This window comes from Silurus meridionalis, chromosome 8 (assembly GCF_014805685.1).
Source record: "Silurus meridionalis isolate SWU-2019-XX chromosome 8, ASM1480568v1, whole genome shotgun sequence".
Lineage (NCBI taxonomy): Eukaryota > Metazoa > Chordata > Actinopteri > Siluriformes > Siluridae > Silurus > Silurus meridionalis.
In genome coordinates this window covers 23,682,602-23,701,805 of record NC_060891.1, presented here as the reverse complement: position 1 = coordinate 23,701,805, position 19,204 = coordinate 23,682,602, and the positions used below count along the sequence as shown (strand labels likewise).

Genomic DNA, 19,204 nt, shown 5'->3' with positions numbered 1-19,204 from the left:
GATTTCAAACGTCTTTGCAGCATCCAACTGGATGATGGGGGTTGTGGATGGATTGGTGGATACGGGGAGGAGGACTTCAGTAAACAAAGGGTTAAAAAAAAAAAAAAACTACCTCCCCAACCTAAACTAAAGCGGGACTTCAGAGAAGGAGGTTTGACCAATCAAATTCAAGTACTGAATCACGTGACTAGGTTCCACGTCTGAACGCTGCTCAGATGGCCTGTTATAAAAACTAAGCTGACTTCCTTCCCTGGCGCCCTATTTAGTGAGCGAAATAGTAACGCTTTTGCGTCATATCCAGTGCACTTGGTTAATAAATGAGTGCGTTTGGGATTCGGGTGCAGGAATTTCGTTTTCCGTGTCTCCAGCGCCAGGATAAGCTGCTTGGTTTCATTCGTTTTAAGCAGATGTTTAGCTTTTAAAGCCATGTGAGATGTTCTGTAGGGAAATATTTCTCCAAAATGGATCTGGAAGAAGCATTTCAGCTGGTCGGAGAGTTTGGAGGACACCAGAAAAGGATGGTTGCTGTGTTGGTACTGCTGCAGGTAATGTTCAGGCTAGTAGGCTTCAAGGTTAGCAATCTTTATAAATATACATGCACGTGCAGAAATTGGAGACAAATGGTTTTGGATGCTTTAGCCTTATTAATGCACATTGCAGGGTGAATTGTAGTTTATAATGTGTGTGACCAGATGAACACACACATACAGTCTAATCACTGTTTTAGGTTAAAGTGCAATCAGTAACTTTTCATGTCCAGATTTGTTGTTCTCCCATACTTGTTCTCCTAACCTTAATCAACTGAATATATCAACTCTCCTTCAGTGTTTTTTTTTTCTTCTTCTTTATTTGTATTATTTTCAGCATAGTACATTTAATATGAAGACATTAAGTCTATGCAATAACGTATAAAATTATGTACTAAACAAAAACGTTATATATCACAGAAAATGTTATATTTTTTGATCCACAGCGGATCATCCATCTCCACACCCCCCCTGTCCTCTACATCTGCCTCATTTAAACATGCTACCTACATGTCTTCCCTCACCAAATCCATAAACCTCCTCCTTGGTCTTCCTCTTTTCCTCCTTCCTGGTGGCTCCATCCTCAGCATTCTTCTACCGATATACCCCATGTCCCTCCTCTGCACATGTCCAAACCATCTCAATCTCGCCTCCCTCACCTTGTCTCCAAAACCTCCTACATGCGCTGTCCCTCTAATAATTTCTAATCCTGTCCATCCTCATCACTCCCAACGGAAATCTCAACATCTTCAGCTCTGCTACCTCCAGCTCCACCTCCTGTCTTTTACTCAATGCCACTGTCTCTAAACCATACAACATCTCAGGTCTCACCACAGTCTTATAAACTTTCCCTTTCACTCTCGCAGATACTCTTCTATCACAAATCAATCCTGCTATCACTCTTCTCCCCACTCCACCCTGCCTCACTCTTTTCTTCACTTCTCTAACACATTCTCCATTACTTTGCACTGTTGTACCTGAACTCCTCCACCTTCTCCACCTCTTCTCCCTGCAACCGCACCACTCCACTGTCCTCCCTCTCATTCACACACATGTACTCTGTCTTGCTCCTACTGACTTTCATTTCCCTTGTCTCCAGCATGTACCCCCACCTCTCCAGGCTTTTCTGAACTTGCTCCCTACTCTGACCACAAATCACAATATCATCCGCAAACATCATAGTCCATGGAGACTCCTGTCTGACCTCGTCTGTCAACAAATCACCACCGCAAACAGGAAAGGGCTCAGAGCCGAACCTTGATGCAGTTCAACTTCCATCTTTAACCAGTCTGTCGTTCCTACTGAACACTTCACTGCTGTCACACTGTCCTCATACATGTCCTGCACCACCCTCACATACTTCTCTGACACACCCGACTTACTCATTCAATACCACAACTCCTCTCTTGGCACTCTGTCGTACGCTTTCTCTAAATCCACAAACACACACAATGCCACTCCTTCTGACTTTCTCTTTACTTCTCCAAATATTTTCAAAGCAAATAAGGCATCTTTGGTGCTCTTCCTCGGCATTGAACCATACTGGTGCTCACAGATGGTCACCTCTTCTCTCAGCCTGGCTTCCACTACTCTTTCCCATAACTTCATGGTGTGACTGATTAACTTAATTCCCCTATAGTTACTGCAGGTCTGCACATCTCCCTTATTCTTAAAGATCGGTACCAGCACACTCCTTCTCCATTCCTCAGGCATCCTCTCCCCTTCCAAAACCCTGTTAAACAATTTGGTTAAAAACTCCACTGCCATCTCTCCTAAACATCTCCATTCTTCTACTGGTATGTCATCTGGTCCAACCGAGTTTCCACTCTTCATCCTCTTAATCGCTGCTCTCACTTCCTCCTTACTAATCCTATCTACATCCTGCTTCACCATCTCCACACCATCCAACCTTCTCTCTCTCTCTCTCATTTTCCTCATTCATCAGCTGCACAAGATACTCCCTCCATCTCCTCAACACACACTACTTACTAGTCAACACATTTCCATCTGCATTCTTTATTGCTTTAACTTGCAGCACATCCTTCCCAGCTCGGTCCCTCTGCCTGGCCAATCATTATAAATCTTTTTCTCCTTCCTTAGTGTCCAACTTCTCATACAGACCCTCATATGCCTTTTCCTTTGCTTTTGCCACATCCCTCCTTAACTGCTTCCGCATCTCCTTGTACTCCTGCCTTCTTTTCTCATCACTTTGTCGATCCCAAATCTGCATCACCAAACTCTTTCTCCCTATGCTTTCCTGCATTTCCTGATTATGATGAGCACAAATGACTAAATGATGTGGAGGTTAAACAAGTAGTTTTGAGAATTTTATTTCTGATCTGAGAACCAGTGATCAACTATTCCTCTAAAATAGGTCGAAGGTGAATCTTGATCCTTTAATTAACAAACAGAGCAAAACACGGTTACAATTTCTGAAAATGGACGAACAGCCAGAAAAAGAACGAACACTGGTAAAGTACAGTAAAAGTGTGAATCCTGTCTTTTGGTGCAAAGGGTGCCAATAATTTTTGTAGGTAGGAAAGGGGGACGATAACAAGGCTGCCTATTACATACATCGAACAAAGAAAGAACATGCTCTTGTATTTCTTACAGATCTACATGGCCTGTCAGTGCATGTTTATCGTTTTGATCGGTGCCGTTCCTGAGTACCAGATGGAGGCCGTGACACAGCGAGGAGGAGATTCCACACAAACTGTGACCTTCAAGGAAGACGTCAGCTCCATCGTGACGGAGGTGTGAGAGCTCTCTGATTTACGTAGGAATTATTATGGAGTTATTACGGTGTCCTGCATGTGATACATAACACAGTAATACAATAAAAGGGGATATTATTATATACTGAATTAGTGTGGTGCTGAGAGATCTACTCAATTCAATCCTGTAATCTTGCTTACTGAATTCTGTAAAAAAAAAAAAAAACAGTTTTTTTTTCTTCCATTTGAGTAGGGAGCATTATAATTTTTTATTCATTTATAGATATATATAAAAAAACAAACAAAAAAGGGCTTTTTGTGTTGCCGGGAAACCTCCAAGTGTCATAAAAATACGAGGACAGGCGGATGCAAGGGCAGGTCAGAGTTTTAATCAAAACAGCGAACAAATCAAACATGTAAGGTAAAAGCATAGATAAAAACAGAAAAGTTTGTGCTACATGATAATAAATATATGACATAGAAACAGGTCGGGAACACGGTATCAAAAGGAACAAGAATTAAGGTAACTGAGACACAAAGAGACAACATTATGACCTTATAACATGATCATTGAGTGAATAACAGTGATGATCTCTTTATCATGGCACCTGTTAGTGGGATGGATTTATTAGGCAGCAAGTGAAGATTCTGTCCTCAAATTGATTTGTTAAAAGCGGGAAAAATAAGGATTTCAGTGACTTTGACAAGGTCCAAATTGTGATGGCTAGACGACTGGGTCAGAGCATCTCCACAACTGCATCTCTTTTGGGGTGTTCCTGGTCTTCAGTGTTCAGTTTCTATCGAAAGTGCTCCAAGGAAGGAACAGTGGTGAACCGGCAACAGGGACATAGGAGTCCAAGGCTCACCGATGAAGGCGGGGAGCGAAAGCTGGCCCGTGTGGTCCGATCCATTGAGCTTCTGTAGGCTCAAATTGCTGAAGAAGTTAATGCTGTTAGGACTGTTTTGGCAGCAAAAGTGGGACCAACACAATACTAGGCAGGTGGTCATAATGTAATGCCTTAAAGTACAGCAGAATTATTTTATTTTATATCCCAGCCACGGTATTGCACTCCTTTAACTGAGGCTTAAGGGCCTTGCTGAAGGACCCAACAGTGGCAGCTTGGTGGTGCTGTGGCTTTAACAACCAACCATCTGATCAGTAATCCAGAGCCTTAACTATTGAGCCACCATTTCCTTTAAAGTTCACCATATCAACAATTATACATATTTTGAGAAACGTTACTACAGAACTTAAAGTGTATTATTACAGGTGCATTATTGCCAGAGCTACTGTTCAAAATTGAGAAGTCAAAAGCACTGTGGTAAAAGATTTGGTCATTATAATGAGCACCCTTTTGACTCTTAACAGTTTTTCTTAATGTGATTTTAAGATATTGTGCATGCATTTAACACTTTGTGCGTTTGTGTGTTTCGCCAGTGGTACCTGGTCAAAGAGGAGGCGTACAAAGTGAGCCTGGCAGGATCGCTGTTTTTTGTTGGCGTGCTCGTGGGGAACGTGCTGTTCGGACCCATGTCTGATAAAATCGGCAGGAAACCCATCTTCCTCATCAGTACTGACACTTCTCTCTTATATAGCAATTTCATTATTATTCAATTATTTATATTATTATTATGATGCAATCATTATTTTTTTATAATTAAGAACTGTTATTTACTTTATCAAGGTGTAAATAGTTGTCAGTTGGTCCACAGTGACTTTTTTTAAGGTTTTTTTTCTCAAAGAACAAGCCAACATGAGATATTTGATACACAATATGGTTGTGTATACGTTACTACACTGATAGAAAGCGAGAGAGATGGTTGGAAAATCACTGGAGTCAATGATAAAATCAGGACATGATAACGTACTAGACATCCGAGGGTCATATTCTGTCTCTGTATTCACTTCTGTCTCTTTCTCTATCTCTGTTTTTCTCTCAGGTCTGTTTTTGGAGTTGCTGTTGGCCTATGGCAGTGCTCTGGCCCCCAATTACGAGCTCTTTGCTCTGTCACGAATGATGGTGGGAATGATGAACGGAGGGATGGCGCTGGTCTGCTTTATTCTCTCGCAGGAGTACGTGGGTAAAGCCTACTGGGCTCTGACAGGTAGCGCCATCTGAAGGCTAAAGAAAAATCACACTCCAACAATCTGTATATTCAGTCAGGTTAACGTTCAGCTGATATAACACAACATACACTCAGTGGACAAAGACATTGGGACACCTGTTATTTCCAGTCATATGTGGTTTTTTGACAAACTGTTACCACAAAGTTGAAGGCACACAGTTGTATAGGACGTCTTCGGATGCCGTAACATGAAATTTTCCCTTCAATTGAACTAGAGCATCCAAATCAGTATGATAATACCTATGTAAAAAGATAGCTCCATGAAGATATGCTTTACATGGGTTGGTGTGGAAGATCTTGAGTATTCTGCTATAGAGCTCTGATATTGAACACTTTGAGGTGAATTGGAACAGGCTTTGTGACCTGATATCAAGATTCAGTGGTTCACTGTCATTTGTAGACCATACACACACCCTACAATAAAATCCTCCAAGAAGTGTATGACATCAGTGCCTGACCTTATTAACACCCTTGTGGCTGAATGAGCAAAAATCTCCACAAACACACTCCAAAATCTAGTGGAACATCTTCCCAGAAGAGTGGAGGGAATTATAAGAGCAAATGTGGACTAAATGTGGAATGGGATGTTGAAAACGCACATACCAATCTTATGGTTAGGTGTCCCTATACTTTTGTACATATATAGTTACAAATACTTTATAATGAACACATTGAAATAGCTTCAGTGTAGTACTATTGAGCAAAAATACTCTTTAGTACCGTATATAAGTATTCACACCCTTGAGACTTGAAATAAGATTTTTTTTAATATATAAAATTAACATATTTAACAAATAGATTTTAAATAAACTGAATGGAAAAAAAGACAAATTCATTTTTAGGCTTATTTCTAAACATTGTGGAAAAGTTTAAAGGAAAAAATAATAATAGTGTGTGTTTGTGTGTTCGTTACAGGCACAATAACCAATATGACCTTTGCAGTGGGCATCGCTCTGTTTGCTCTTATCGGCTACTACATCAGGTCCTGGAGAAACCTGGCTACGGCTGTTAACTGCCCCGGCGTGCTGCTCTTTTTTTTCTGCATGTGCGTATGAAAATATTAGCGTTATGGCTGTGACAGCAGAACAAAAAAGGTTATACAGTACGTTCTAGATGAGGATATCGTGAGTAAACATTATTTCAAGAGGTAGTGCATTCCTCGATTTATATATAATATAATAATATAATTCCATGTTATTTTTAGAAACAGGGTCCCATCCTTTTTTTTAAGTGTAAAAGACACAGAAAAGACCCTGAAGTAGCAAAAAACAAATAATGTAGAATGTAGGTCGGCCTTATTTTTGTTCACATTCAATTAAAGAATTGTTCATTTGTACAGCGATTTTAACATTTGACTTGGGCAGCAACTAGAGATTATTTTGATAATCGATCATTTTTTTTCCTTCTTTGATTAATCGATTAATCCGATTTTTTAAACATTTATTTTTTTTTATTCGATATTTTGCTTATAACTACATGAAACCCTAAATCAAGATATTTATGATTAAAAGTGTATTTAAAAAAAAATGCAAAAGCCACATATTGAGTTTAACTTTTAATTTAGATATTTTAAAGCTGATAGTGGCTGCTTGTTAAGGAGTGCATGGGGGATTTCTCTCTCTTTTGAACAAATCCACTCATTTCTTTCTGTAAAACAACCCCAAAAAAACAGAATTTTAATATGCAAGGTGAAGTAAATTGTGTAAATTAACATTTGTATTGTTTTTAACGATAATTGCCGATGGCAAGTTGACAAATAATGGAAAGTAATCTATATAAATTAAATACATTATTTTGACAATTTTTGTTAAAAAAACAAACAAAAAAAAAACCATTTTGTTCAGTTGTCAATATATAATCATCTAGAATATATAATGCATTTAATTTTGTATAATAATTAAATGGTATATGCAAACATTAAATATACAGTGGAACCCCGTTGTACGAGCAACCTATAGTACGAGCGAAAGGAGATACGAGCAACCTCGCTCGCAAAATTTTACCCTGTTTCACGAGCAAACCCACGCTGCCAGTTCCCCGTTTTCGGTGGAGGGTCGCATCAGTCGCTTAGTTGATGACGTAACACTCGGTCGCTCTCGTTATTCAGTGCAGGAAAAACTTAACCGTGGCAGCGGGGGCGTGGCCGAGCGGCGGTTTGTGAATGGAGGGCGGGTCCGGGAGCAGATAGGCAGGGGATTGCCTCACCTGAAGTTAATGTGTCCTAATGATTGTTCTCTCTTTTCAAGTGATCGGAGGGTGCATTTAAGGAGGAGAGCGTGTGTGTGTGTGTGTGTGTGTGTGTGTGTGTGTGTGTGTGTGCGTGCGTGCCAGAGATGTGCTGTGTGGGGCACTAAGCAGACCGACACAAAAAAAAACTAATAAAAGTGGCTCCCGTATTCATACGCTCTCCCACAGTAACTTTTTTTAGTTTTATATTTTTATTTCACTAGAAATCTTGAAAAATGTCTCCCAAGAAAATCAGTGCTGGTGCTATGAAAACGAAAGTAAATAGAATTACCATGGAAACCGAGGAGTTTATGAGCGTGGTGTGCGTCTCACACTCGCAATCAACCACTATCACATGAGTAAGTGTTAAATTATGTTTATATTACGGTAATTTGCGGTGTATTTGTTTTTAAAAATAGGCTACAAATACTTTTTAAGTGCAGAAATAAGCGATCGAATGAGATCTCGGAACGGATTAAATCACTTTTACATTCATTCCTATGGGGAAAATCAGTTCGAACATACGAGCAAATGAACACACGAGCAATTTTTAAGAACGAATTATGCTCGTACAACGGGGTTCCACTGTACTAACATCGAAAGCAATCATTTGAACGTAGTAAAGCCGCAGTAAATCACGTCTGAAAACAGATAAGTTACCTGTTATAATGCTATAAAAAATAGAACAGATAAATGCAAACTAACATGTTTGATAAAAAAAAAAAAAGGGAAAATTATGCATTAGTGTAGACATGCTGAAGCATTCGCTGAAACCCACAACAGTGACTAAAAATGTGATCGTTTACTGCTGCTATTTGCTGCTTTTAGATTCAGTGTTTGTTCGCACCGTTTTAATTGAATCCATCACTACGTCACGAGCGAGCTGATGTGTTTTCTTTTCACGTGCTCGCGAATCACTGTGTTACTTCCATACCACACAAGCCTCGCTTTGCGTAACTACGCATAACGCTTTAGCCCAACTAATCGATAATGGCATTCGTTGACAACGAATTTCATTATCGATTATTATTAATTTGATCGATTAATTGTTGTAGCCCTACATTTGACCTTGTCCCAGATCAGCTTTACAGAAATAGATCATAAATAGAAATTCTAGCGACGTAAAACACGTTCTACATTTATTCCTATTGAGTGTGCCAATGGTGACAGTGGGAAGGAAAACCACCCTGAAATGGTATGTAAGAGGAACCTTGAGAGGAACCAGACTTGAAAGGGAACCCATACTCATCTGACTGACATTGAATGTTGATTCATTATAATTCCATCATTGTTGAAGCTGTCAGTTGTTCACTGATGGACACTTGAATAGATAATCAGAGTGCTTAAGAAGTCCTCCTATTAAAGTATTAAAAACATGAAATAAAATAATTATAATTGAAATGCTTTAAATGTATATTTAAAAAAAAAAAAAGGTTTAACTATGTATTTGTGTCTGTGTTACTGATAGCATTGCACAATAGAGTATGACACTAAAAATAAACAAAACAAAAAAAAAAAAATATGAATTTAAAATAAATAAATGATTAAATAAATGTTTAATATTTGTATAATTTGGAATATTACACAATATCAAAGTATGTTGCTTTTTAATTCTGAAATTGCTTGTTTGTGTGTGTTATTGGTAGCATGCTGCCCGAGTCTCCACGCTGGCTGTACTCTCAGGGTCGCACGGCACAGGCAGAGAAAGTGCTGCAGGATTTTGCTCGCCGGAATGGAAAAGGAAGTGTGATTTTGAAGCTGCGGAAAACTCCAGGCACAACGGGCTCAGGGACGTCCGGTGCAGGACTGCTGCAGCTGGTCAGCCATCGTGTGCTGCGCTGCAGGACTGTCGTCCTCATGTATGTCTGGTGAGTAATAAGAGTGCGCACTGAGACTGCTGGAACACTAAACATTTTACTTAATCACTAGGTGGCACCATCATGTCTCTCAGGTTCTCCTGGTGGCTGCTTGTGCCCTAAACTGCAAAGGAAGTGTTTAAGGTTGAATCCAGTGAATGTTCCCCTTAACACCATGTATAGTGAGTAATCCAAATGAGAGCACAAGCCAAAATTCACCGTATGGACAAAAGTATGTGGACACCTGGACAAGATTTGTGTAAGCTTTTTGAACATTTCTTTCCACATTTAGTTTCATTTCGTTGTTATAGTAAACTCCACGGTTCTGATCAGATTTGTGGTCATTCAGCCACAATTGTGCTACTTCAGTCAGGTGCTGGTGTAGTGTGAGGAGGCCTGGAGTGCAGTCAAATTCCAATTAATCTCAAAGGCGTTCAGTAATGTTGAGGTCATTACTCTGTAGCAGGCCACTCAAGATCTTCCACTTCAATGTCTTGAGACTTTTAGTTTAAATGAAGGGAAAATATAATGCTAACACATCCAGAGACATCCTATACAATTGCAATTGTGTGTCTCCAACTTTGTGTTAATAGTTTAGGGACAATAAAACATATAGCTGGAAAAGTCAAGTGTCCCAAAACCATATAGTTTAATCTTAGTTTATTAATGTAAGGGCTTTGTTGTGGAATATGTTAATCATTCCAGATTTATATGCAGATTGATTTATATGCTGTTTAGATTGTGGAAATAAACTAGAAGATGCTATTGAGATTTTTTTTTTTAACAAATAAAATCTAATTTGGGCAAATCCTTTGTGTGATTTGTGTTTGATTTGTGTTTAGCTGTACATTTACATGTATTGCATTTGTCAGATTGCCTTACAAAAGTCTCAGTCAATCAAGTCAAGTCAAGTCAAGTTTATTTGTATAGTGATTTTGAAGCTGCGGAAAACTCCAGGCACAACGGGCTCAGGGACGTCCGGTGCAGGACTGCTGCAGCTGGTCAGCCATCGTGTGCTGCGCTGCAGGACTGTCGTCCTCATGTATGTCTGGTGAGTAATAAGAGTGCGCACTGAGACTGCTGGAACACTAAACATTTTACTTAATCACTAGGTGGCACCATCATGTCTCTCAGGTTCTCCTGGTGGCTGCTTGTGCCCTAAACTGCAAAGGAAGTGTTTAAGGTTGAATCCAGTGAATGTTCCCCTTAACACCATGTATAGTGAGTAATCCAAATGAGAGCACAAGCCAAAATTCACCGTATGGACAAAAGTATGTGGACACCTGGACAAGATTTGTGTAAGCTTTTTGAACATTTCTTTCCACATTTAGTTTCATTTCGTTGTTATAGTAAACTCCACGGTTCTGATCAGATTTGTGGTCATTCAGCCACAATTGTGCTACTTCAGTCAGGTGCTGGTGTAGTGTGAGGAGGCCTGGAGTGCAGTCAAATTCCAATTAATCTCAAAGGCGTTCAGTAATGTTGAGGTCATTACTCTGTAGCAGGCCACTCAAGATCTTCCACTTCAATGTCTTGAGACTTTTAGTTTAAATGAAGGAAAATATAATGCTAACACATCCAGAGACATCCTATACAATTGCAATTGTGTGTCTCCAACTTTGTGGTAATAGTTTAGGGACAATAAAACATATAGCTGGAAAAGTCAAGTGTCCCAAAACCATATAGTTTAATCTTAGTTTATTAATGTAAGGGCTTTGTTGTGGAATATGTTAATCATTCCAGATTTATATGCAGATTGATTTATATGCTGTTTAGATTGTGGAAATAAACTAGAAGATGCTATTGAGATTTTTTTTTTAACAAATAAAATCTAATTTGGGCAAATCCTTTGTGTGATTTGTGTTTGATTTGTGTTTAGCTGTACATTTACATGTATTGCATTTGTCAGATTGCCTTACAAAAGTCTCAGTCAATCAAGTCAAGTCAAGTCAAGTTTATTTGTATAGTGCTTTTCACAACAGACATTGTCTCAAAGCAGCTTTACACAAATCAACAGTGATGGTGAATGGTGTGCATTTGTCCCTGATGAGCAAGCCGTGGCGACTGTGGCAAGGAAAAACTCCCTTAGATGTTATGAGGAAGAAACCTTGAGAGGAACCAGACTCAAAAGGGGAACCCATCCTCATCTGGGTGACATCAAGAGTTTGATCATAAATCTTTCAACAATACAGAACACTGGAGAGTGAGAACTAACATGATTACTGGAGTATAAGATTATAAGTAATGTTCTTTCTGCAGTCTTAAACAGTCTATATGGTTAGTAGCTCCGAGTTTTATAAGCTCAGCATTTGTGATCACCACAGATCCAGCATCAGCTTCTCCATGCCAGAGCCTTTAAACACTCCAGGAGGTCCAATGTCAAAACTCCACACATGTAGCGGGATCCAAATGGCACTGGTACGTCTCTAGATGGTTCAGGATGTTTGTGAGTTCGGCATCTACTTCTTTAAAGGTCCGTAATCATCACGAGGTGGGAGGTGACTGGAGCTGGAGCAACCTCAGGATGCCTCGGGATGGGGAGAGAAAGAGAAGCAGTGGAGAGGAATTAGCGTAGCTGCTGTTCATGATATTAACAGCACAAGTTGATAATGTGCATGTGATCAGATGTTCTGGAGCACAAGGTTATGATGTGATGTGTGTTATGTGTAGGCTTTGCTAAAAAGATACGTTTTTAATCTACACTTAAATTGGGTGAGTGTGTCTGAGCCCCGAACACCGTCAGGAAGACTATTCCAGAGTTTAGGAGCTAAATGTGAAAATGCTCTACCACCTTTAGTGGACTTTGCTATTCTAGGAACTACTAGAAGCCCAGAGTTTTGAGATCTCAGGGGCGTGGCGGATTGTAGCGTGTTAAAAGACTGGATAGATACACGGGAGCCAAACCATTTAGTGCTTTATAAGTGAGAAGTAATAGTTTGTAGTCTATTCGAAACTTAACAGGAAGCCAATGTAGGGACGATAAGATCGGGGTTATGTGATCATATTTTTTTGACCTTGTAAGAACTCTGGCTGCTGCATTCTGGACTAACTGAAGCTTGTTTATTAATGAAGCAGGACATCCACCTAGTAACGCATTACAGTAGTCTATTCTGGAGGTCATAAACGCATGGACGAGCTTCTCTGCATCGGATATAGACAACATATTTCTTAGCTTAGAAATATTTCTAAGGTGAAAGAAGGCTGTTTTTGTAACTTGATTGATGTGATTTTTGAAAGACAAGTCGCTGTCTAAAATAACTCCCAGGTCTTTTACCGTTGAACTAGTGGTTACAGAACATCCGTCTAAATGCAGGTTGAGATGCTGGGCGTCTGTATACCAGTTTTGGGCGATGAGCAAAATCTCAGTCTTATCAGAATTTAAAAGTAGAAAGTTATGGGTCATCCAATCTCTTAGTTCCTTAACACACTCAGTCATCCGGGTTAATTGAGCTGAGTCAATAAATACATTCAGATACTTGGTCACAGTCTAAGAAGACCATCAGTCTGGGGACTGGAAGGGAGTATAGTTAGAAAAGCAAGTGATCATTTAAAGTGCTTCTAGAAGAGGTAGGTCTGTCTGTTCAGACATCAAGTTCATGTTACCACCTGGGTGTCTGAAAAAAGGAAGATCTTGAAGCATGCTGTGTGTCTGTATGTGTGGTGTGTGTGTGTGTGTGTGTTGCAGGTATGCGTGCAGTCTGGTGTATTATGGACTGACGATGAATGCAAGTGATGATAAAGGAAACCTATATCTCACTGTAGCCATGTACGGCCTGGTGGAGCTGCCAGCTTACCCACTGTGCATATACTTCATAAATAAGGCCTGGTATTTAGAGACACACACACACGCACACGCACACACACACACACATTGCATTTTGCGATTTTTGACTATACATGAGCTACTCATATAGTATTATTTTTATTTTAAACTCAACAAAAATTGTGAATTGTCATAAATGTTTTATTTACTACTTTATATAAATAATACAATAATAAATTTTTTTTAAACATTTTTATTTAATTTATTAGTACAAACTCTGTTTTGAAATGTTACTCTGAACTTTTCGAGCCACTCGCGGCTTCTCGAGGTTCCACTGTGTGTGTGTGTGTGTGTGTGTGTGTATATTATATATATATATATATATATATATATATATATATATATATATATATATATATATATATATATATATATAATTTCTTTTTTAATTCCCACTCGTTCTCTCCTCTGTCTCTCTCCCTCCTCTGTCTCAGGTCAGGGAGACGAAAATCTTTAGCGAGTTTTCTTATCCTCGCCGGCCTGTGCTGTCTTCTCTCAGTGGTGGTGCCTGTTCAATCTGGTGAGAATATAATACTGCATTTTCTCACAAATAAATTATAAACATACCTGCAGTAATAACTAAATAGGATAAATAAGATTGGCCAAAAAAGTTCTACTTCGACATTGGAGTTTGTAAAGAATATTAACAAGGTTAAACACGTTTAATGAAACAATAGACATGCGAGCACAATACATTGTGTTCGATTCTTGATTCTGATTGGGCAGATAATGAGGCTTACTTTTTTGCTGCAAGGCAAATCACAGATATTTATTTCAAAAGCCAACACATGCAGGTGCTATGTATAATTGTATATAAAAATATGCAATTGTTGATATGCGCACATTTTTATGAGAGATGTTTCTTTTTTTTTAGCACCAATGCAACAAGTCTTTTTCATTAAGGTTCAGTAACAGGAGTAAAGCTGACACTTTATTTTTAGGACATGGAAAAGATTTTTGGAAGGATGGCTTCTCAGGAACAAAATAGGCTACATCCATTTTATTACTATATTAAATTAATTAATTAAAGATGGTGGAATGACTGTTTAAACTGTGTAGCTTAACCTAGCCTAGTATGCGTAGCGAGAGGAACTTCAAAGGTTCCCTTATACGTCAGGTTTCTATCACATTATCTTTTAACATGTTAGCTCTAATCTGTTCATAGTTAATCTAAATCTTCATCCAGATTTTTGTCATTTCTGTCATTCTGGTTTGTGACGATGTCTGCTGTTGCAAGCATTTTTCTGGCTAAACTAAGGGCCATGAATTCTCTTCACAGGCATCAAGAGTTTTTCTTTAAGACGTATTTAATTAGTGCCATTTGCTGTTGGAAACGCATCACAAAGCAAAATATAAAGCCCACAATTATAAGATATTTGGTCTGTCTGTTTTCTCTGTCTCTTCTTTCTTATTTAAGTGTTTCTCTGTCTGTCTCTCTTGTTATCGTTCTGCCTCTGCTTTTAACTGTCTGTCTCTATAACTTATATAACTATATTATAACTATAATAACTATAATTGCTTGCTCTCTCTCTCTCTCTCTCTCTCTCTCTCTCTCTCTCTTAGGTTCAGTGATCAGTGGCAGCTCTTTTGCTCTGTTGGGAAAACTGATGGTCAGTGCTGCTTTCAACATTGTCTATGTGTACACATCAGAACTTTATCCCACTGTTATCAGGTATCACACACACACACACTGGTGCACACATATAGTGTAATCTCTATAGTTTAATAATTCTTGCATGGAATAGAAAGGCTATCCACTTTGTAATTCATACATAAATCATTTGTGTGTGTGTGTGTGTGTGTGTGTGTGGTATAGGAACGCAGGGCTTGGTGTGTGCTCCATGTCTTGTAGGGTTGGAGGAATTTTAGCTCCTTTTGTGCCCAGTATGGTAAGTACTGTCTAATTTGCAAGTTCCATTTTTATACCCCTTTTACATATCCTGTTAGAATGTACAAAAATGTATATATATATATATATATATATATATATATATATATATATATATATTTATATATATAAATATAAAAAATACATTTTTATACACTTCCCAGTCACTCTAAAACACACCCCAGCTAATCATATGGCAGCAGCACAATGCATAAAATCTTAAAGATACAGGTGAAGAGCTACACTAATTTTCACATCAAACATCAGGTTTGTCCAGCTTGGGTGAGTCTGTGCCCTCTGTAGTGTCAGAGTCCTGCTCACAGCCGACAGTTTTGCAACATGATGATTCTGTACTTTGGCATGCTGTGCATTCTGAGATGCTCTTCTCCTCACCAGGACTGCAAAAGTGGTTATATGAGTTACAATAATGTACCTATCACCCCAGACAAGTCTGGCCTCACTGGATGTTTTGCTTTTTTGTTTTATTGCACCTCTGGCACCAACGATCACGCCATGCTTAAGATCCTTGAGAGTTTGCCATGAACATTAATACGAAGCTCTTGACATGCATCTGCATGGTTTTATGCACTGCATTGGGATAATTGCATAAATAAACAAGCGTACAGGTATTTCTAATAGAGAGGCTGTTTGCACATTGCCATACACAGATTCTTTTTTGAGATACACTGATTTTAGCTATGACGTAGAGACCTGCACAAACGGGTGCGGCGGGGGACAAGATTCGTGTGAGAACGGTAAAATACTCACTGGACTACTAGAGCACACGAGGCACAACGTCTGAAGCACAAGACAGGAGAACATGTTTTATTAATTAAAATTAACAGGCGTTTTCTTTTCTTTTATATTCAAAAGGGAAGCATGTGAAACTAAAAAAGGGAGTAGCAGGAAAAAGCAGTCAGTGCATTGGAAATCAAACTACTTATACATTTTATCTGCGGGCTTTCGTGAGTGGGATACAACTTAAATATTGCAAGCGGGTGAAAATAACAGATTTTTGCAGGGGCGAGAATGCAAAATCCATCCCGCTCTACCTGTCGGCGGGAGAAGAACAAAACTTAAATATTGCGAGCTGGAGAAAATTATATATTTTGCGGGAGTGGGACTGAAAAATCCGTCTCGTGCAGTCCTCTAATTTGACGTGTTTTGTTGTTCGTTCAGAAAGTGCTGAATGCATCAATGCCATTCATGGTGTTCTGCCTGACGGGTGTGTCGGCCGGAGCCATGGGACTCCTTCTCCCCGAAACCTTTAACAAGCCAGTGGCAGAGACGCTGGAGGAGCTCTCCGCCCCGGCTTACCAGCGAATCCTGGACACGCAGGTAACATTGTCTCCACCTACAGGTGAGATGATTGTTCAGTTTCAGTACTGTGGGTGCTGTAATGTGGATTGTTGTGTATTTTTGTGCATAGGTTCATCTGCTGGCGGATGAGCACTTGTCAAAACGCAGAGGATCTGAAAGTGAATGAAGCAAACACATACACACACAGGAACATAGAGGCATGGACAAATCCAGCAAAGGACTCTCATTCTTGTATATCATGCCAATTTGACTTACTGAAACTGTGTGTGTGTGTGTGTGTGTGTGTGTGTGTGTGTGTGTGTGTGTGTGTGTGTGCGTGTGTGCGTGCACTTAGTGCCTTCTCTGAACATAGCACCGAAGGGATCAAGTGAAACTGCACTCCAGCAGATGAGGACATGACCAAATGCTGACTATGTAATTCTTCATTCCGTTTCATGATCATGCCATTAATACTGCTGCTAGTGAATAATTCCTAAATGATATCTGCAGACATCGCTGACTTATTTCACACCATTAATTGACATTATGGATGTGTGTCAGAAAACACTACGACATTAATGCTGCACACTAGCTATAACAGACTTGTGAAACATTCATAAATGCCTCAATTGTCAACTGATGTAGCGTTATGTACATGTATAGCTGTATATGGTGTGTAATTTGGGGACTTTCTCTGGACTGGGAGGGGAGAATATAAATTAATAAAAAAATGATAAAAGGGGATGTGCTTACCTGCTAAAAATTATGTACTCGTTTTTATTTTTTTTAATTTAATAACGTCTGTTTAAAACCTCATAAATGCTACATATTATCTAATAAGATATAAAAATAAAGCTTTTATTTGAATTCAGTCATGCTAAATATGTCAGTGAAATGCAGGTTCAGGATTCAAAGAAATTAGATAATCAGTTCATTCATAGTGAAAGTTACCTTACTGAAAGTCTTTCTTATACTTGCTATAAGTAAAGGGGGGGTGTAGGCAGAAACATCTGTAGCATTGCAAAAAATGACATTTAGCAAGTCAAAATATCTTGAATATAGTCAGATATAAATGATTTTCTTATTTAAACAAAAGATTATATGTGTCACAGAACACCAGATGGCAGAAAACCGGAGTGAAACAAGGTGTAATTTTTTTATCCTTGAAAAGAACAAACACAGAAGATTCAGAAACTGGAGTGCAGGAATCGATTAGGTATTCCAGCATAGGGCTCTGACATCGAGAGTCTAGAATCTCTCGGACGGAGTATATGAAGGGTTGGTCCAACACCTCAGGGGGAGGCGGATCGTTAGTAGCTCCGGAGTTATCTGTGGCAGAGGGAGAAAAGGGCTTTAGGAACAACACATGGAATGTAGGGTGGATGCGGTGCCTGGGAGGTCAAGCCAATAGGACATGGCATTGATACACCTCAGTATAGTGAACGGCCCGATGTAACGAGGACTGAGATTCCTGCAGGGAAGTTGGGTCGTAGATCTCGGGTCGAGAACCATACCTCGTCTCCTGGTTAGTAGGGAGGAGTTTTCCATTTCCAAGGATCTGTGGACCTTTTCGTGGTCTTAAGGGCTCTTTGTAGCTGGTTATGTGCTGACTCCCAGACTCTCTTACTCTCTCTGAACCAGTGATCCACTGCGGGGGCATTGGAAGGTTCTTCCGTCCAGGGGAACAGTGGAGGTTGGAAGCCGAGTGCACACTGAAATGGAGTCAGGCCGGTGGTTTCTTGGTGGTTTTTGCTCTGTCTGGCCGTTAGTCTGTGGATGATAACCAGAGGATAAGTTAACAGTGACAACGCGTTAAAGAACGCCTTCTAAACGTGGAAAGTGAACTGAGGACCCCGGTCCGACACTATTTCTTCCCGGAGGCCATGATTACAAAACACGTGTTAGAAAAGTTTTCTCAGCTAGAGCTGTAGGCAGACCTCGGAGGTGAACCAATCTGCAGGCTTTGGAGAAGTGTTCTACGGCTACCAGGATGCAGGTGTTACCATAAGAGTTAGGAAGATCAGTGATGAAATTAATTCCCCAGGTTGTTGTGGGACCAGTAGGGGAACCAGTTTTCCCACTGGTAAGTGTCGAGTGGTTTTTGAAATGGCACAGACAGAGTAGCCTTAGACGTACCTAGTAACGTCTCCGATCTTACCAGAGCCTCGTGGACTGAACTCAATAGGGGTTGACGGCAGATTTTTGGGACCAATGTCTTCCCCTCAGGGCATTCTGGTGCAGCAGGTTCCAAAAGGGTTGCCGTTCTGATTTCCTCATCTTTATTCCACACGATGGGACTGAGGATAAGACTAGGTGGAATGATAGGCTCCAGATCAGTGGGGTCATAGATTCCTAAAAGGGCATCCGCTTTAACATTCTTGGCACCAGGACGATTGGTGATAGTATAGTGAAAGTGCTTAAAGAATAATGCCCATCTGGCCTGACGGGGGTTAAGGCGTTTTGCAAAGGTATTGGAGGTTCTTGTGATCAGTGATCACGGTAAATAGATGCATCGCCCCCTCCAACCAGTGTCGCCACTCTTACAGAGCCAGTTTGATCGCCAGCAGTTCTCAAATACCGATGCCATAGTTTTGTTCAGCGGAAGAGAGTTTCTTGAAGAAGAAGGTGCAAGGTTGAAGGCGTGGAGGATTAACCTGGTGTTGAAGGAGAGGGGCGGTACTGAACTTCCGCTTGAGCTTAGTAAAGGATTCCTCAGCCTCCTGGTTCCAGACTACGGTCTTGGT

At 39.8% G+C, this 19,204-nt stretch overlaps 1 protein-coding gene across 5 annotated transcripts; it reads left to right on the top strand.

Annotated features, from left to right (window-relative positions):
- The first annotated feature begins 318 nt into the window (after positions 1–318).
- slc22a15 (solute carrier family 22 member 15) lies at positions 319–17,223 on the top strand. Of its 5 annotated transcripts, none has more exons than XM_046855648.1 (14): positions 320–545; positions 3,141–3,281; positions 4,680–4,812; positions 5,183–5,347; positions 6,284–6,413; positions 9,241–9,412; positions 10,452–10,501; positions 13,136–13,276; positions 13,708–13,793; positions 14,837–14,945; positions 15,090–15,162; positions 16,341–16,499; positions 16,591–16,639; positions 16,816–17,223. In XM_046855648.1, exons 1-14 carry the CDS (start codon positions 462–464, stop codon positions 16,878–16,880), a joined length of 1,557 nt encoding a protein of 518 aa, XP_046711604.1. In that variant the 5' UTR covers positions 320–461; the 3' UTR covers positions 16,881–17,223. The 5 variants fall into 5 exon arrangements, with proteins under 5 accessions (XP_046711606.1, XP_046711604.1, XP_046711605.1 ...); XM_046855649.1 differs by having other exon boundaries at positions 16,591–16,678; XM_046855651.1 differs by lacking the exon at positions 13,136–13,276.
- Positions 17,224–19,204: the final 1,981 nt, after the last annotated feature.